The sequence below is a fragment of the Cupressus sempervirens genome, chromosome 5 (assembly GCF_028749045.1).
Source record: "Cupressus sempervirens isolate cs-2001-9-10 chromosome 5, ASM2874904v1, whole genome shotgun sequence".
In the NCBI taxonomy this organism is placed as follows: Eukaryota; Viridiplantae; Streptophyta; class Pinopsida; order Cupressales; family Cupressaceae; genus Cupressus; species Cupressus sempervirens.
Genome location: NC_143122.1, coordinates 640,696,630 through 640,718,087, shown reverse-complemented (window position 1 = coordinate 640,718,087; position 21,458 = coordinate 640,696,630). Strand labels below are relative to the sequence as shown.

General features: G+C 32.7%; 1 protein-coding gene across 2 annotated transcripts; it reads left to right on the top strand.

The window, feature by feature from the left end:
• Positions 1–14,581: 14,581 nt before the first annotated feature.
• On the top strand, positions 14,582–20,675 carry LOC149557539 (cold-responsive protein kinase 1-like). 2 transcript variants are annotated; one of them, XM_089832180.1, is made up of 7 exons: positions 14,582–15,388; positions 18,089–18,247; positions 18,923–19,053; positions 19,128–19,341; positions 19,424–19,655; positions 19,850–20,000; positions 20,118–20,675. In XM_089832180.1, the coding sequence occupies exons 1-7, from the start codon at positions 14,644–14,646 to the stop codon at positions 20,424–20,426; spliced, it is 1,941 nt and encodes a 646-aa protein (XP_089688306.1). In that variant the 5' UTR covers positions 14,582–14,643; the 3' UTR covers positions 20,427–20,675. The 2 variants fall into 2 exon arrangements, with proteins under 2 accessions (XP_089688306.1, XP_089688307.1); XM_089832181.1 differs by lacking the exon at positions 18,089–18,247.
• Positions 20,676–21,458: the final 783 nt, after the last annotated feature.

The following is a 21,458-nucleotide window of genomic DNA, read 5'->3' as shown; positions in this document are numbered from 1 at the left end:
GCACAATGTCATTTTGAATGAACAATCGTACAATTGTATTTTGGCAACTAGCATTTGTATTTGATTTACAAATGTTTGGTATGTTGAAGGCATGATAACCTAATTATGCGAGGTCATGATCTATGGTTTCTTGGACCATGTTTGGATGAAGGAGGTGTGATTACCTACATAAGGAGCAGACTTGATATATTGTGCTCATTGAATCCTTATGCCAAACACTTACACGAACTCACTACCTTCTTTTACAACTGATTCACATCCAACCGATTCGTATCCATGGAGAAAAATGAAAGCTCTCGAAGGGGATTCAAACACACAACACCGTGTTATGCATGCCACAAGTCATAGAAAAGGTGTATTACTCATATTGTATTCCTTTTCTTGTGCTAATAAGACTTCTTTTTGAAAATTATAGTTTTCCTAATGGTGTAATCTTGATGTACGAACATGTTGGGTTCTTGACAATCTTGCATCAACAAAATTAGATTTTTTGTTTTGTTTTCTACTTCTCATTTGTGAAATCATGTGAGTTGTTCATCATTTGTATATTTTAACATGCACAATTTCCACATCTTGTTTAAGACCTATCATGAATTATTCATTTGGATTCCTACTTGATGAGTTATCATATTTTTACCATTGGAGAGCATGTTCTTCATTGGTATATGACTATGAATTGGAATTGTAATATGTAATACATTGTTTGTGGTTTGTGATAATCAAGGATAACTTTAAGAAACCTCCTTTGGAAAAATGTATAAAATTGTGGGGAATCAACATTATTTTAGAGGCAAAAAATTAATTTGTATTGGTGATTTTTTTTTAAATAGGAAAAATTTTACTTTTATTGACAATTTTTTTTCCATCGTATGAAAATTTTGCAAAACCTTGGCGAATCTATAATTAGTTCAGAAAATCAGGACCAAAAATAAAAATATGTAGAAATCATAAATTCATTCAAGATACAATATTAGATCATACTAAATCAACAGTATAAATCCTATATTGGGCTAAAAAGTTAAAGTACAACAAGTTTCAGAGAAATTTTTCAAAATAATGACACTTGTCCATAGTATAATCTATTTCGGGCCAAAAGTTAGAAGGAAAATTTTTTTCTTTAGAAAGTCAATGAATAGAGACACTTGTGAAATCTATGTACTTCACATATAACCTGAGTTAAAGTTTTACCATATTCGCAAATTTGACCATCTATTAAGACATGCCTTGGAAATTGTGGACAATTCTTTTTAATTTACCATGTAGAAAGATTACATTCCATTGTCGAAGTCATTGTCAAAATAAAAATGATTATTTATTATTATTGGCAATTGGTCTGAGCATGAGACCCAGTTTTCATAAATTGCGGGTGACGTCGCCACCCCAAAAGTGCCAAATTTTTTTTGCCAAACTTTCACTATTGATCTATCAACTTTACCAATTAATTTTGGATTTGGATGAGTTCTAATTGGAATGCGAATAGTTTTCAATTCCTGGATGATCCTACTATCCCAAATTGAGAAATAATGATCAAAACTTGTTGAAGCAATTGATGAATTGACACTTTTAGATATAGTTTTCTTGATCTATTCTTGCATCTTTTTCCCTTGTTAAGATTCATGACAAATTTTTTTTCTTGTTTCTTTCCCACCAAAGCACTCAAACAATTGCTGATGGGGCACACTTGCAAATATAGTGAAACAATGATTTACAATAAAGCATTGACCATGATTAAAAATTATCCCACACAATGTTAGGAAGTGAGATCTCATAATTAAGCTTCTTGAGAAATTGTAGCCAAAATTGTTGTGATTATGAACATTGTAATAATAAGTGATCTACAGTCTCCTACGTCCCCTCACAAAACACATTTGAAGAGTTGAGCTATTGAGAGTCTAAAAAGTTTATCGCTCTTCAAGATCCTTTTATTTAAAGCAATCTATGAGAAGCATCCTACTTTGGGAAGCACAACATTATTCCAACAAAGATTGAAGGAGTGATGTGATGACCTAAACTCAACCATATTTTGTAATGCCTTATAACCTTCTTTAACACTCCTTATCTGGAGAAAAATAAGTTCTTTCCTTAAAAATACACGAGGAAAAGGAAAACTAATTATTATGAAGAGGTAAGAATGTAGGATGCTTCCAAATACCCTTGCTTGAGTGAATCTCAATTGCATCTACAAAATCAATCAATTTTGTACCCCAATTTTGGTTGGTGATCAACATGATCCCCATGACAAGTTTTTACAAGAGGAGGGAAACCCAACCAAGAATTTGACCAAAAAGAGACATTTAACCTACTATGTACTTCCTATGTGACATAATGGGAGACTAGCTCTTTCAAATTCATAATAAAATTCCAAATTACTTATCCCTTTGGAGGGTCTGCTATTGTGAATATTTGCACTAGGTCATCATTATCTAGAAACTTATTATGCATAATATAACACCACTTGTTGTTTGGTTTCTCATACATAAACAAAACAAGTTTACCTCCAAGTTCTGTATTTCTATGTAAGCCCACTCCTCTATTAGACTTTGGATGAGACATCTCTTTTAATGATATTAGGGGGATCTTTTTAACCCTGAACATTTTATCTCTCCAAAGAAAGCTTCTAATTGGCTTTTCAATATGAAAAATAATTGATGTAGGTGCCTTCAAGACAGAAAAAATAATTTAAAATCATTGTTAACACACTTATAATTACCATATTCTCCCAGACACTAATAACCATTTTGGTTTCCAAGCTGAAATTTTATTGTTTATTCTCTCAATAATGTTGTTCTAGTATACTAATTTGTTTGCACCCACAAAAAAAGGAATTCCAAGTATGTCAATGGAAGTTCTAAGATATTTTGAATCCTCTTAGCCAAAACTAAAATTGTATTGGAAAAAAAAAGATTTTTTAAATTTTTGGTGGTTACTAACCCAAATCTAGTGAGTATTTTTGGAGGGTTCTCTTGATCTTCTCAGCTTCTAGAATTGATACAAAGATAAAAAGTACTATATCATCCACAAAAAGAGAGTGCGTAACCAAATCATTAGTGCTTACAATTGACACACCCTTCCATAACCCTTACACCTATTGGGACTTTATTGATCTACTCAATGCTTCTTTCACGAAAAGGAAAAGAATCAAAGATAATGGTTCACCTTGTTTGATCCCTTATGAAGATGTGAAAAACTCAATTGGACTACCATTTATAATGATTGAGAACTATGTACTAGATATACATGGTTTTACCCATTTACACCATGCAATAGAGAAATCAAACTTGCCCAACATTTTGAATAGAAAATTCCAGAAAAGCCTTCATAAGCTTTCATCATATCTAATTTTATAACAAAATTTGAAGTTCAATGCGAAATAATAGAATGTAAAGCTTCATATGCTACCAAGGCACCATCCATTGTTTCCATTCCTGGCACAAAACCCCCTTTCTCTAGAGAAATTATTCTTGGTATTAATTTATTTATTTTGAGGTTTATAACTTTAGTGAAGATTTTATAAATCATTTTTCATGATGAAATGGCTTTGAAATCTACAAACACCCTAGGAATAAGGGAAATATTAGTAGTATTAAAGTTTGACAACATGACCTTTCTTCTCCTCGATTCCTCTAATAATACCAACAGGTCCCAATAAATAAAATCCCAATATTTTTGAAAAACAAGTGCTATGAACCCATCAATAATGAGGTATTTATTGAGTTAGAATAACTTTGGTGGGGGGTTGTGAATCAATTATCCAAGGTCCAGATGTATAAATGAAAATTTTCTCAACTTAGTGAACTCACAAAACATTTATATTCATGCATGCACCCATAAGATTATGCAATCACTTAAAACTTGTAGGTTAGTATTGAATCAACTTGTAGAAATGTAAAGCATGAAACATAATAAATTCATCAACACACTTGACACAATGACTTACGTGGAAACCCAATTTAGGAAAAACCATCAGTAACATGCTACTATTTTCACTCTTATGAAGTGATGCTCTATGAAAGGCCAACCCTATTAAAGGTTGCAATACACACTATTAAATGTGACCCTGTTAAAGGATTTCAATCACCCTGTTAGGAGTGAGCCTTGTTAGAAGACTTTAGAACATTTACTTAGAATGTCACCTAGTTAAAGGATTTACATATGACTGTTAGGTCAACCTTAATCCAACAGATTTACCCTAGATTGATACAATTATTAGAGAGTAATATTAAGGCTTGATCTGATATAACTTACAAATTTATTTGTAGATTACAGATCACTATCCAGTCCTCCATTCTACTTGGCCTTCATACATTGTAGTTTTGATAGCTTGTTCACCCTTCCAGCATTCATATCCTTAATCCTTCTTTCTTAACATGTCAATGTAGTCTCCTCTTAGGTCACTTGATGAAGAAGAGCCCTTGACTTCTTATCTTCCATAGGTTCTCACACATGACTCTATTACTTCATGACTAGCCATTCCTATAAATAGGAAATTAAGATATTTTGCCGCTCATTTTCTATCACTCGATTTCAGGTTAGGATGGATTAGGTAGGATAAAATGTATCTACCCCACATTCCATATCTCTTTTAGAAACTTCTCCTAGAACCCTCTTTGAATTCACCTAAAAATAGTTTACCTTGAATTTTGTGCCACCAATGCATCATCCTAATCTTTCAACTAGTTTACAAATTCCAAGAAAAATAAACTTGTTGGCTCAATTTAAATTGGAAATATAAGAGGGGTAACTAAGGGGGGGTGAATTAGTTACCACTAAAATAAACCCCAGATCCCTTAGATGTCAATAATAAAATTTGAATTGATAAAACTGTTGATGCTTGGTAAACAAACAAAAATTGTTGTAACACGGTAATCAATTATCCTTTAGATGTTATCAATAATTACTTAACCTCAATTTGTATGCATGAGAGAAAAGAAATGAACACATGAGACACTAGGATTTAACATGGAAACCCAAAATGGGAAAAACCACCAATGCAACTAGTTACTATTTTTCACTCTTTTGAAGTGAGCCCAGTTAGGAGCCAACCTAGTTAGAGGTTACAAAACACACTGTTAGGTGTGACCCTGTTAGAGGATTTAATCACCCTGTTTGGAGTGGCCTTGTAAGAGGTCTTAAAAAAATTCAATGAAATTGCCACCTTGTTAGAAGATTTACAATTGGCTGTTAAACCAACTCTGTTAAGAGATTTTAGTTCATTGCTACAATGGTTAGAGAGTAACAACGAAATGACCTAATTGTGATGCAACTAAATTGTTGAATATAGATCTCTGTTCTACCTATACTTGATCCTTCCTAATTGAATGCCACTATTTTGCTCCACAAGGATACCTTCTTATCCTTCAAGTTCACTTCCTCTATTTTCTCTCTCAATTCAATCAACATAATTGCACCCTTTGAAATCACAACTTGACTTTATACTTATATCATCCAGATTGTCAAGTCGGCTCAAATAAAAATTAGAATAACCAATATTCATTACCATAGTCAGCTAGAACCAATAGGTAAAATAATTAAGCTTCAAATGCAAAAATAATAAAAAATCCTTCATTAGCTAACCCTACTCATTAGAAACTAACTCTGAAACAAATTCCCGTGTTAACCAACAGAGACTTGATCAACACTACGAACGTGCAAAAATCCTTTGTTAACAAAATGAACTCAGTTAACACTAACTCTGTTCAACTTTCCTTCATCAACCAATTGAGCTCAGTTAACACTCTTTTATGCAAGAATTCTTTCGACGCCTGAGTGGGCTTAGTAGACACTGTCTTCGCACAAAGTAAACTTAGGAATACTCAGCACATAGAGTAAGCTTTGGAACACTTGGTAGATAAGGGAAACTATCTTTGCTAACCAAGTGAGCTCAGTATGCACTAACTATCAACTGATATGAGATTTTTGTAACATCAAAGACAACACACAATTAAATAATTTTATCCAACAATCTCCCTCTTTGGCATTAATGGTAACACAACATTTCATAGCACAATAAAATTTGAGATCAAGATTCCCTCTATCAGAAAGTTTCTCCTCATTTGATTTTACACTGAAAACTTCTCCTTCATTGCTATATTCTCTCTCTGTGAAAGAACTACTTAGCTTCTCCCTCTTGGAATGAATTTTTTTTAGAAAGATATGACAGTAGACTTCTCCTTCTTTGACAACACATGCCAAAGACAACACATGTCAAATTAGTATCAATGTACCTTGAGTACTAATTCATCTACAATATGCTCTTGACTAAGCTACATCAATTGATTGATCTTTGACTTGGTTCTTGTTGATGCATCACTAAACTTTATTTAGTGAGCTTCAAATAGGGGAATGACCCCTAGCTTACATCTTAGATACAAAAAGGCATCCTTAGGTAATGACTTGGTGAATATATCTACACTCTGTTCTTTTGTATGCACATATTCCAATCTAATTTCTTTGTCCTCTACCAATTCTCTTACAAAGTGATCTTTTATAGCAATGTGCTTTGTCTTGGAATGCATTACTGGATTCTTTGATAAGTTGATAGCACTTATATTTGTTGGTGTAAATAAGTAGTTACTATTTACACTTTACTTAAGTTTACTTAGGTTAATGCATATTTTCTTATTTATTTATTAGTCACCTAGGATAATCTCCATATTATAAATACCTCCACGGTTAATTAGAGTACTCTTTTCCAAATTGTGTAAATTTTTGGTTGTGGCACTACAATTCAACTTACAAATAGATAGAATAAAAGGTTGATGAAAAAGATCATTCACAGTATAAACATGCATGCAAACCCAAGAAAGTATTATCAATTTTTCTAACTTCATCTAGAGATAATACAATTAATTGTGTCTATTTTATTTTTGCTTTCATATCTTAACCCGTGCAAGACAACTAACCCATTCCCATCTGATGTTTACTGACCAGTAATTTTTTGCATAGTTTCAAACTTTCAAAAAGTGTGATAAACCACTCATTGAAGGGTATTCTATCATAGGACACTCGTTACTCAAAAGATATTGAAGGATAGTTTATCATAATATGACCCATACTAAAAAGATAAAAGATGACACTAATCTGAACAAATTTTCCTATTTTTTCCACTTACATTGCTTTCCCAAAGAAAACTTCAATAGAGCCTTTTACTCTAGAATGCTTCTCATGACAATTTCTCATGTAAGTCATATAATTCAACATTCCTAATATACAGACACTTATCCTTTATTCTCTATGTTAACACAGATTTTTCAACTCCATCTATTATTTCCCTTTAGTAAAATTTATCGACATACTTTTCTATGGTATCAAATTTAAGCTACAACCTCTTTTCCTTCTTTGACATCTCTTTCCATATCTTACATATGCATTCTATAACAGGCTCACCATCTATTGGCTAGGGCATTAACTCAATGAACCATAAATTTTCCACCCATTCTAATTGAAATTTTCATTTGAATAGTTCCCAGAAAGAACAATTATTTTTATTCCAATTTTCTTTTCCCCTTTTTACACAAAACTCATTTATGGCACCACTTTTGGTTTTCTCGGCCAAGTCTATAATATTATTTTTGGCATCACTTTGCTTTTATCAACCAAGTCTATAATATCATTTTTTGATTCCCTACTCAAGGGAACCATCTCAAAATCATCTTCAAGTTCATCGTTGACTAAGATATTAGGTTCACAACTTGATCTTCTTATAAATGTCCTCTAACTTGTAATGAATCCCATTTTCAATATGCAATAGAGATGTAGGTTGTGAATCTTATAGGTTGCCACTATTTCCACCACCAACATATACTGATAAGGTACTATATTTTGGTGGCATCTCTTGGCTTTCAGGGATCCTACTAGAACCCCTCTTGTTTGACATCAGAAACCAATATAGGTTGTTAAAAAATATCAACTTGTTGAACAAATGACTATGATAGTAGACCACCAAGAAAAAAGAACCACATAAAAATTAAATTAAAAATCACTTACCATTCAGAAAAACCATGAGTCATGACTGGTAGGGGTAATTGGACAATGCACTCAACACTCTAAAACTTCAATGAATCACCAACAAATTGCAATAATATATGCACAAATAGAATAGACAAAATTGTAAAAATAAAAGTATCGGATGAATGTATATATACCAAAATATGTGGGAAAATTGTGTAGGATTCACAAGTGAGAATGTAAAATGTAGGTGAAAAGATGCTATCTATGTAAGCCCAAAATATCAAATAATTATCTTAATCAGCCTAGTGGCAACACACATCGATAGAATAAAAGGGTTGGCAACAACTTTAAAATAAATATACACTATATGTATATTACATTGACAATTGGATCAATTATGTCCAAAGTAATGAGTGACTAGCCTAGGCTGAGGACCCAAACTATGTAAAATTTTGGCGATATGACTGACCATCTATACATGATTTATTCATGAAAGGATGATTGACAAAGAAGTAGGAATCACCAATTGGTGAAAATTTTGGCACTGACTCTATCGACTAATCACTCTAACCAAGGTTTTTCCAAAGCTTTGTTATTGTGACCTCTTCATTTTGCTTCTCCATAAGATCATATTGTTCCCTCATTATGTTTGCAAAATAATATAATTGATCTCTCAATCAAGATTCATCTAAAATTTCATTTATAGTTACTCCATTGATTATTGTACTTTTGCAATAATGCTTAATCAAATTCATCATCCTTCTTTGAAAATCATTCAAACTGTTCAAAGACCAATATTGAGGGGGAAAAGTAGACATTGCCTTAATAGGGTGATCCCACAATAATGGGTTCCATTTTTTGACCAATTTTGACACTGAAATCAATATTTTGGCAACAAACGTCACATTCAAGTGACTATATCTCCAAAACTATAAATAATTTCAAGATGACATAAACTAGTGATTTTGAGTACTTTGTTCCTACTTTGTAACCATATTTTTTAATCTAAAAAAAAAATTATTTATGTCAATTTTTTTTATCTCCTCCAAAAAGTGGTACATAATAAAATTTAATATTTTAAAAAGTGATAGTCCGTTTGACACAACTTTTTTTCTAGAAATGATAATGAAGTAATTCTTTCCACATTAGATTTGTAACATCAATATCTAGAGGATGCATTTGGTTTGATTTATTTTGGTTGAATATTGTATAGTTTATGAAGTTTTGAAGTGACATGAACCGTAATTCAGACATACGTTCTGTTTGACACAGATAATTTGAAGTCAATTTATCATAAACTTTTTTTTTTGAATAGAAAGGTATCTCAATAAGCTAGTTCCTCCATATTTTTCAATTTTTTTTTGACCTAATTTACTAATTTTTCCGAGGTGTCGAAGTCGGTTGATGTTCAATCGATAATGAACTTATAATGAGTTAAACTCATATTTGAAAGTCTTAATGATTAAATTATGTATTAAAATTATAGTAATTGGAAAGCTTGCTCCGAGCAGCACATTTTGACATTTTTTTTTTACAGTAGGAGATCATTCTCCTACAATTATGGAAGTCAAAAGAGCAAAAAGAAAAAATTGAAAAAAAGGTTTAATTTTTTGTGATTTTGCATTTTCGTGCGAACATAGCGTTCGCGCGAACATGTTTACCATGTTTGCGTGAACATGCTTATCATGTTTGCGTGAACATATTTATCACATATGTTCACGCGAACATACGAAATATGCTCGCGTGAACATGATTAAAAAAAAAAGTTCGTGCGAACATAATAAGTAAGTTCGCGCGAACATAATAAGTATGTTTGCACGAACATATGGTAAACTCAATTTCCCATTTTGCAATTTTTTTCATTTTTGTTCATCCCACTAAAGTGTAACCCATTATTGTGGGTTCAACCCTTAACCAGTTCCTCTGGAGGGAATTTGAATCTAATTTCTGAGGAAAGACTATAGCAAATTCACTTGATAGACTCAAGCACAGAGTCAATGATCCTCTCGAAGTATTCACTTTTAACACGTGAAAGTAACTTCTCTGGTTCACTTCTTGATTCATCGAGCTCAGAGTAGGGGTTAATGTAGACATAGTAATCCATTGGTATGTCAACTCCATGCACCTTCACACATATCTCATCATTTTTACCAATATATAAAAATTTCTCAAGATTGTTTAAATCTGTTATTTCTATCCACTTTTTGAACTTTGATTCATCTAACGATAGCAATTAATATAGAGTATCTAGATTAGTACATGTCAATTTAGGAATCTTACTATATTTTACAATGTACATAACTCTTTATTGAACCTTTTTTATAATATTTCTCACTTCCTCTAGCATAAGGAGAATAACTATTAAAGTTAAGAGTATCTTAGCATTAGTTAAAGTCCAAAAGAACTAGGGAAATTATTCTCACACATAGTGGATTAGTCCAAGCAATGATGGATATTCAGAGAATAATCGATGGGCAGGTCCATCCAAAGAGATCAATCTAGTATCATTATCTTTAAGAAGCTTCATCCTATCATTAAGTCCTTGACAAAAGTGTTGAAATTCCTTCACCCGTTTTGGACTTCAAAAAAAGTATTGGTAAATTTCTTTGGTTTAAGATTCTACTTTACAAACACAATAAAAATTGCTGACAATTCCAAAAGATATATTTGTTTGATTGGTCATGTAGTGAATGGGAATAATGGAGGAAGCCAAATGATTCTCGATGTTTTTGCAAAGACTGCCTTTATGGCCTTGCATAACCAAAGTTCCATCCGCTCCATTTGCTCCAAAACACAACAAATTTTTGCAATCTCCATGCTATCAATACCTCCACAGTCAATTAGAGTACTCTTTAACAATTAATATAAATTTTATGTTGTCACACTACAATCCAACTTAGCAATAGATAGCAAAAAGAGATTGACAAAAAGATTGTTTATAGTACAAATATGTATGCACACCCAGTAAGTATAATAAATTGTTGTAACTTCATCTACAGATAATGCAATGAAGTATAATTTTTTTTTTTTTTGCCTCCATATCTTCTTTTTCAACCTATGCAAGACAACTAGCTCACTCCCATCTGATGTTTACTGACCAATGATTGTTCAGATAGTTTCTAACTTTCAAAAATTGCAATAAACCACGAAGGGTAGTCTTTCATACAATGTCCTCTGCTCAAATGATATTAAAGGGTTATCTCTTGTAAGACACCTTGTACTCAAAATATAAAAGGCGACACTTAACTGAACCACTTTTCCCATATTTTCCACTTCCATTGCTTTCCTAAGTAAAGCTTCAATAGAACCTTTTACTCTAGAATTATTCTCTTGCAATTTCTCATGTAACTTGTATAACTTGGCATTCCTGATATGTAAACAGTTGTCATTTATTTTCTAAGTTAGCATAGATTTTTCAATTCCATCTATAGTTTCCTTTTTGTAAACTTTAGTTACATGGTTTTCTATAGTATTAAGTTTAAGTTGTAACCTCTTTTCCTTCTTTGATCTCTCTATGCAAATATTACATCTGCATTCTATAGGAGGTTTACATCAATTGGATTGGGCATTAACTCAATGAACTCATTCGATGAACCATAAATTCTCCACCCATTCTAATTGAAAATTCCTTTTGGATAGATCCCAGTGAGATTAATATTTTTTTATTACAATTTTAGTTTCCTCTTTTTTACCCGAACATCATTTATGACATCAGTTTTGGTTTTCTCAGTCAAGTCTATAATATCATTTTTGGTATCACTTTTTCTTTTATCACCCAAGTCTATAATATGATTTAGTGACTCCCTACCTAGGGGAACAATCTTGAAATCATCTTCAAGTTCATCATCAACTGAGATATTAGGTTCACAAACTTGAACTTCTTAAAAATGTTCTCCAACTTGTGATGAATCCCCTTTTTCAATATGCATTGCAGATAAATAGGTTGTGAATCTTGTAGGTTGCCACTATTTCCACCACCAAAGTATGGTAATAAGGTTCTACATTTTGGTGGCCTCTTTTGGCTTTCTGGGATCCTACCAAAAACCCTCTTGTTTGACATCACAAACCAATAAAGGCTGTAAAAAAATCAACTTGTTGAACAAATGATTGTGACTATAGAGTACTAGTAAAAAACAACCACACAAAGATTAAATTAAAAATCACTTTCCTCTCAGGAAAACAGGGAGTCACAACTGGTAGTGGTAACTAGACAATGCACTCAGCATTCTAAAACATCAATAATTGTGATTGAAGACTACCAATAGAAACTAGACAATGCACTCAACACTCTAAAACTTCAATGAATCGACAACAAATCACAATAAGATATGTCTGAATGGAATGGAAAAAATTGTGAAAAATAAAAGCATCATATGAATGTATATATACCAAACTATGTTGGAAAATTGTGTGGGCTTCGTAAGCAAAAATGTAAAAAGTAGTTGAAAAGACACTTCCTATGTAAGCCAAAAATATAAAATAATTGGATAAATGGGCCTAGTGGCAACACACATCAATAAAATGGAAGATGACACCCAGGCCAAGGGAATACTATTAAGGGAAAAATTAAATTGTTCAATTAGGAAACAATAGATAAATGCTGACAAAAACTTTAAAATAATTTCATTCTAAGGTATATTACGTTGGTGATTGGACCAAGATTTTGGACTGGTTAAGTGTAAAATAATGGGTGACTGGCCCAGGTTGGTGACATGGATGACCATGTTTGTTTTATTCCTCAATTGATGATCAACCATTGAGTAGGAATCGCCAATTGGTGAAGATTCACCATGAAAAAAATTGTTGGTTAAACTTTTATTGAATGTCCATACCTCACCAAACTAATACCATTTTTTATGATTTTAATAATACAAATATAGTTGAAACTATGTTTTGTGAGCTTGTTCATAAAAAAATTAAATCTCACTATATGACCCATCTCCTCGATGCAAGAGGGATTAAGGAGAGATGAAACTCTCTTGTATATTGGTGATGGATCACATAATGTGATCCAAAATGTTGATGCAACAAACTCACATACAATCCATTCAAGAAATGTACACTATACATATAGATTGTGAAATCTAATAGATCTTATTGGTGACATTTTCATTAACCTTCTAAGAAAAGAAAAATACTACTTTTTTTTTTTTATAAAAAAGGGCTCTTAAAAATAAACTTGTCATTTTGCTCAATTTTTAATTTTTATGAATAATATACTTTATATTACAATTTTTCTTAAAATTTATTGATGAAAATTGAATCCACTTTTAATGAAATAATTTCATTTCAAAATTACGTCTTTTAACATAAAATTCCTTCTATTTATTCCGATACCAAATCTCAAAGAAAACAACTAAGTGAGATTTTTGTTTTGATTATCAAACTCAAATTTCTAATTTCTTATTGAAACGACATTTAAAAAACAAAAATTGTCACTATTTGACTAAGTATGTCAAATTTCTTTCCTTACATAAATACAAACAATTTACAAATATCTGTAGTGTTTAACAAAATAAAAATTGATTTTATTTTGTTAAACACTATAGATATTGTGATATTTCTATTAGGATTTAACTATAATTTTGAGTCAAAATCATTAACCCATGTTTCATGAGTAGTGATTCAACATGAATCCATCTCTCATGAGAATAAATGCAACACTTAGCACTCATTGGATGTATAGTGATGCTCACTCTAGATATTTATGAATTGTTTGTATTTATATTTCTGAATTATTTATATTTACATAAATACAAACAATTCATAAATATCTTAGTGTTTAACAAAAAGACTTTATAGATATTTATGTAAATACAAATAATTCACAAATATTTGTAGTGTTTAACGAAAAAAAATCTATAATGTTTAACAAAAAAACTTTGTAGATATTTATGTAAATACAAATAATTCACAAATATCTAGTGTTTAACAAAAAAAAATAAAAAAATAATTCTGTTAAACACTAAAGATATTTATGAATTGTTTGTATTTATGTAAGGAAAGACACCACTTAGTTGTACATCCAAAATCAAAATCATCTACCAAAACATAGACCAAGACTTAAAAATGGTTGTTTGACTATTTATGAATGGTTAGTTGTACATCCAAAATCAAAATCATCTACCAAAACATAGACCAAGACTTAAAAATGGTTGTTTGACTATTTATGAATGGTTAGTTGTACATCCAAAATCAAAATCATCTACCAAAACATAGACCAAGACTTAAAAATGGTTGTTTGACTATTTATGAATGGTTATTAATTTTTCAAAAAAATATCTAGAGTGCTTAACAAAAAAACTTTATAAATATTTATGTAAATACACACAATTCACAAATATCTGTCGTGTTTAACAAAAAAAAATGATACACATTTTATTTTGTTAAACACTATAGATATTTATAAATTGTCTTACAGAAAGAACATAAACGTTTGTCTTTTTACCCTCACGATCAGGGCACGGGCAGGGCAGGCGGGCAGCGGCCGGCTGCAAATATGGTGCCGTCTACTGACTCCTTATCCAGTGACTTTTCCACGCCATTAGGATCGTGTAAAGCTACCCTTCTATCAACCATTCAAATCAAAGGCTATTCTTCTTAAAAGCCGCTCATATTCTATTCTTTGAGGAAACCATATCAATATAGCTGTTAATTGTGACCGCAAATTTCATTTCTCTTGGCGCAGGAGAAATGTCAAAAATTAGCAGCGTAGTATTATTTGTGGGCAGTATACTCGCAATTGCAGTGGTTTCAGCAGCAGATGACCCGCAGATCACTTATCTTGGCTACGGATGTAGCGAGAGTATATATAACAGGACCTACAGAAATGTTACTACTTTCAATAACAATCAAGCTGCTGTTTATGAATCGCTTGCCTCAAATCTATCTTCGAATATTAATGGATCCCATTTCGCCACGTCAGTCATCGACAACGGCACGACAGATCCAGTCTTCGCACTCGCTCAGTGCAGAGAATATCTCACGACAAATGAATGTTTACAGTGCTTCACCGCAGCAAAGGCGAAAGTGAAACAAGTCTGCCCAAGATCTAACGGAGCAAAGCTTCATGTCGAGGGCTGCTTTCTACGGTTTGAGAATAACAGTTTCTTCGATGAGGGAGTGGACGGTGGAGATACTGAGAATTGTTTCTCGGCCACCGAGTCTGTAGATTTCTCAAACACGGTGCAGAAGCTACTAACTGAGGTCAAAGCAAACGCTTCTACAAACGGTGGTTATGCCGTTGGCTCCCTCGATTCTATCTATGCTCTTGTTCAGTGCGTGAAAACCCTTGACAATGACACGTGTCAAGATTGCCTCTTGGAAGCTCGGGAGCGTCTTAATACGAATTGTGCTCTGAAGCAGGAAGCCCATGCTCTGATGGCCGGTTGTTTTATGCGCTATGCAAATTATCCCTTCTTTTTGCATAATCTCACAGGTACGGCCCAACTTCTTTTCAATAGCATGCTCTGTTTTGGAGTTTTATAGGTGAAGAGATCTAGTAATCGCTCATGTTATTTTTGGGCACTACGATCTCTTAAATTGTAAGTTCAATTATGTGGGTTTTTTTAGTGTACTACTTGATAATATATTAAAAATAGAACACAGAAGAAGAAGAAACCAGAGGAAAGAAACCAAAGGAGAAACCCAAAAAATGGGCTCTACTGAACACAGTCTATTAATTTATAGACAAATACATAATAAATGTTGTTTACACTGTAGTAGAAAGTTAGCTGAAATAATTATAAGGAGCAGTTGAGATGGATGGTGATTGACTGGTTGGTCTGTATTGGACACATGCAGAAATTTCTTCTTGGTCTGTGCTGGGCGGCTGGTCTGTGCTGACCATATTTGAGATAATTAATTAATTTCAACATCCCCCCTAAATTGATTATCAAAAGATTTCAAGTATCCCCCCATAATCTAGAAACGATAGGTCTTGGCCTTAAGCCTTGTTAGGTACCCATTTACAATCAATTATCAAATGCTTTCACTTTTCTTGTTTCTCCCATCATAATCACTCTAGGTTTTGTATGGATTACCCATAACCGATGCAATATCAAAGTGGTTTTAAGTTCACCACAAACTTCTCAAACATCACACAAGTGGTTTTAAGATCACCACAAACTTCAAGCACTCAAGTGGTTTTGGATTACCACAAACCAAGCACTCGCTGGTTCTAATGACCACGAATCATCACTACAGGGAAACTATCATCACTCTGGGCCTTTCTCTTTTGTACCTACATCAAACTAATTATTGAGTCCATATAAAAAGAAATCCATCTACCGAGATACATGGGTACCCAGCCGCTGTACTCACCAGTTCTATAAGAATCCTTTTCACATACATGGTTCATCAATATGTCAAACCAAAAAACCTTTAGGGTGTCGAGCACAACTGATAATGCACCCCATACATTCATATAGCCCATTAACAATCATTACTAATTCAATTTTCATCACTTGGTTGGGAGATATCAATGCAATCAACTTCTATTACATGACCACTATCAAGAACATCATATCCTTCACAATTAGACAGACAAATTCTCACTTTCAATCTCAACACTTTTATCAAATTAGCACACACACAGACCTTAGAATTCCTTTGAATCATGACAACTAGCTCACCACCAATCCAACCTACTTTCACTTACTGCAACCACAACTAAGTTCAATAACTATTCTATAACATCAAACACACGTACTTAAACACAAAGACATAATAAACATTTCCATGATCAATATCTTCCATGCCTTGTGTATGCATTCTCTGGCACTCCCGCTTGCACAGAGATGCTTCACATGCTTCTAATCTATGAATGACAGCGTCACACAACACTAACTCAAACACACTTCAACTTTGGCTTCCTTCTTTTCATGGCTTCTCTCATTTTCATTTTATTCTTTTCACCTTTGCACTCTTTAGCAATCTTAGCTCATATGAATACATCTTTCATAGATATGATCTTCTTGCAACACTTAACAATACACTAACCACAATAATCTTTTCATAGAAAATGCTTGTCTTTAACACTTCTTTAGCTTCCTCATATTTATCTTGCAGCAACACAAACCTTTCTTTTCCAGCCATCTTCATGTAAGGGAGCGCTATTGGAGAATTTAGCTCTGATACCATGAACAAAAACTTAATCATAACACAGCAAAAACTCATAGCAGAAAACTTAGGAAAATGAGCGCTCCCTTACATAAGAGATTTGATTTGCATTCTCCTTTGAGTGTCAATGCACCAATGTTCTGGGCAACATTCTAATAGTATTCTCATTTCTACTATGCAAACATCATAAGTGCCTGGAATTAGATGTACAACAAATCATAAAACACTTCACGTTTCATCAGAATAGATTGTTCAAAACTCCAGTAAACAACGATCATTTCTTTGGCTCATCAACCATCAGCTCTGATACCATGATAATATATTAAAAATAGAACACAAAAGAAGAAGAAACCAGAGGAAAGAAACCAAAGGAGAAACCCAGAAAATGGGCTCTACTGAACACAGTCTATTAATTTATAGACAAATACATAATAAATGTTGTTTACACTGTAGTAGAAAGTTAGCTGAAATAATTATAAGGAGCAGTTGAGATGGATGGTGATTGACTGGTTGGTCTATATTGGACACATGCAGAAATTTCTTCTTGGTCTGTGCCGACCATATTTGAGATAATTAATTTATTTCAACACTACTGTAGGTGACTCAAGAGGTTAGAGCTTTTGAGCATTTCAAATCTCTTTTTAGAGGCTGTGGGAGGTATATTTGACATCTACACTTTTACAATCATTGAACCTCCTAGGAAAAATGACCTACATATCCTTACGTTAAATTTTGAAGTGAAGAGTTTAAAGCTAATCTTTTATGTTCACCCCTAATTTGCAAAAATAGACCAATCAGCAACCAAAAAAGTTAAAAAATGATCAACTATTACTACAGATACTATCATTTTAAATTTTTTTTATAAATGATAATTGAACATTTTGACATTGTAGTCATTCACATATGAGCTACTGACTCGTTTCCCTTAATAGATAGGGAAGGGATCTCTACACCAAATTATGTATATTCAAATCTGTCTTTCTTTCATATATTAATGGTGTGTATTTGTGCTTAACAGTGTCCCCGGAGAATAAAAGTGGGTCAGATTCCAACACAGTTGCTATATTGCTAGGAATTATTGGTGGAGGAGGTTTGCTCGCAGCATTGTGCATTGCTGCTCTTTGTAAATATTATCAGTGCTGTTGGAAGTTTAAGGGGAGCAAAATATCAAAATCAGGTGCTTTAAATTTCCACTATTCTCAGCCATGGCTTAGGGGAACAAAATATCAAAATCAGAAACAACATTGATTTATAAATATTTAGAATTTTGACATGTAAGTATTCGTGTATAAATAGTGTTAATTTGGTGTGGTTTACTATTTCTTTTATATATAATTAATATGTGTGCTAAAGTTGTTCTTTTTGAAGGACGTTTTTTCATGTAGTATATATAAAAAAACAAGTATGCAAATAGGGTTGCAAGCTTTGAGTTTAACCATGGAGGAAACTCTGTAGTTAAGTGCGCTCAGGCTAGAGTAGTATTGGGATGGGTGACCTCTCGGGAAGTCCCGGTGCTTCACCCCTGTGAACATCACCTAGATCCAATGAGTTCTAAGTGTTCCATTTATTCTCATGAGAGATGGATTCATGTTGAATCACTACTTATAAAATATGGGTCAATGAGTTTGACTCAAATTCACACTGTTAAATCCTGATAGCAATTTTCAAGTATGTAGAGATTTGATCTAAGAGACAATACTCAATTTAAAATAATTTAAAAAAAAAATTATGATGTCATATAAGTATAAGTAATAGTCTATTGATCTTATTTAGAATGTCCTAAATTCAATTTATTTGAACTTAATAATAACAATTAATTGCAACACATGATAATAACTAATGTTTTCTACAGAGGAGGATGTGCGTGCAAGAGAGGCATTGGATCAAGTTACAATTTTCAGTTATGAAACTCTAAGGGATGCAACTGATAATTTTGATCCGAGCAACCTGCTTGGAAAGGGAGGATTTGGCGAAGTTTATAAGGTTATTATATTACAACTTGAAAAGAGTAATATTGGGTCTCCATGATACTAATTTTAAGCTGCATTTATGTCCAGGGAAAACTTGTAGATGGGAAACTGATTGCAGTTAAGAAGCTCAGCGAGAGACAAGCAACGCAAGTCATGAATGAATTTTTGACAGAAGTGAACCTGATCAACAGTGTTCGTCATCGCAATCTTGTTCGATTGCTTGGCTGTTGCTCACATGGCCATGAACGCTTGCTTGTTTACGAGTTTATGTCAAAAATTAGTCTTGAAAAACATCTTTTCGGTGGGTAATGATTTGCAATATTCAAACTGTAATGAAGTTCGGTTTGCTTAAATGAAGTTTGTAACATTATATTGAATTGCAGGAGACAAAGGGATGTTTTTGGATTGGGAAACACGTATGAATATAATAGTGGGCACAGCTCGAGGCCTCGCCTATCTTCATGAGGATTCAAATGTTCGCATAGTGCACAGAGATATCAAACCTGGAAACATCCTTCTTGATGATAAATTTCTTCCAAAGATTGCAGATTTCGGATTGGCTAGATTCTATCCTGAAGGGGAATCCCATGTTTCCACCAAAGTTGGAGGAACAGTGTAGGTGCATTCACATTAATATTCTATTAATAGTCCATTAAAAGTTTGAAGATGTAAAAGTTAAAATATCACATAGTGTGTTTCATTTCTAAGTTAAAATTATTAAATAATCAAAATTGACTTACTTTTTTCAAGTTTAATTCATTCATTAGTGTGTGATATTTAAGATTGATCCTAACATATATTAAAAACAGAGGTTATACTGCGCCTGAATATATGGTTCGAGGGCAATTAACTGAAAAAGCTGATGTATATAGTTTCGGTGTGGTGGTTCTTGAGATTGTTAGTGGAAGAAAGAGTATAGATGAAAAGTTGCCAGATCCTCTTCAACTTCTATTGCAATGGGTGTGCACTCAAGCTTCTCAACTGCGATAAAACTAGTCATTTCTCTTTATTAGTTTGTTCATGAATTGTCAAAGACATGCATTATGATGACTACATTGTTAAATTTTGTGGTTGTAGATTTGGCAACTGTATGAGAGGGAGAAAATATTGGACGTGGTTGATCCGAAGTTGGAAGGACAGTACCCGCAAGAGCAAATGGTGAGAGTAATCACGATTGCTCTGCTGTGTGTAAAGCCCATTCCATATCTGCGTCCAACTATGACACAAATTGTGTCAATGTTAACAAGTGATGTTGACATAATTGATGTGCCTAGCCGACCAGCGTTTCTAGAGTGTAATGTAAATGATACAAATCCAACTTTTACTGTAAATGATTCAGCACCAGGATCTCATGCATCTGTTACTGTAACTTTACTCCCTCGTTAGTTATTCCTTTTCACTACTAGGTGGTTACTATACCACAATAGATATAGAAAATCATAAGTTGATATATGGAAATCTATATGAGTTCATTTTGTCAAAGCTAAAGATAGGGGCCTGTGTTTTGAATTTTGTCACAAAAGAAATTAGTCACTTTGGTTTTACATAACGACTAAAATTAAGAGATTATCAAAAAATAGTTAATGGGATCCCAAGAAACTGAAGATTCAGCAATTCAGTTAAATTTGAATGCTATGCTTTGGAAGTGTTTATAATCATTTTTAAAAAAAGATTTCTTATTTTCCATTAATTGGATAAAAGGGTATTTTATATTTTAAAAGAGTTTCATGTTTTATTTTTAAAGATTATAAATAAGGCTTATTATTCAAGTTGATATTCATTACACTACAAATTGAAGTTTTCATTGTAGATTAATTTCAAAAATTAATAGAATGTTTTCCTTAACTTAAATATGTGCATTTGATGTTATAATTTTTTTCATGTTGAGAATTTGTTTACTTGATTGTATTCAATTTTGAAATTTCTTTGGTTGACTTCTAGATTCTACATGATAGCATTGTGCCATTTTGAATCAACATTTGATTAGGTGATTTTGCAAGTGTAAGTTTTTATATAGTTGTACAAATGTTTGGTATGTTGGAGGTATAATATCCTAATTATGTGAGTTCTTGATCAATAGTTTCTTGAACCATGTTTGGATGAAGGAGGTGTAATTGGCTACATAAGGAGTAGGTGTGGCATATTTTTCTCATTGATTCCTTATGGCCAAACACTTCATGAACTTGATACCTTCTTTGAGAGCCAATTCACATCCATGAGGAAAAATGAAATCTCTTGAAAGGGGTTTAAAGATAGAACACAATGTTATGTATTCCACAAGTCATATAAAGGGTATATTAATCATATTTCAGTCTTGTTCCCATGCTAACAAGGCTTCTATTTTTTAAGTATAATTATTCTAGTGGCACAATTTTGATGTAGAAGCATCTTGGTTTCTTGACAATTTTGCATCAACCA

Bases quoted from the DNA above. Each gene is read 5' to 3' on its own strand.
- LOC149557539 (XM_089832180.1), top strand. From the start codon at position 14,644: ATGTCAAAAATTAGCAGCGTAGTATTATTTGTGGGCAGTATACTCGCA. The intron at 19,054-19,127 runs GTTATTATATTA...ATTTATGTCCAG, and splicing joins GATTTGGCGAAGTTTATAAG to GGAAAACTTGTAGATGGGAA. The intron at 19,342-19,423 runs GTGGGTAATGAT...ATTGAATTGCAG, and splicing joins TCTTGAAAAACATCTTTTCG to GAGACAAAGGGATGTTTTTG.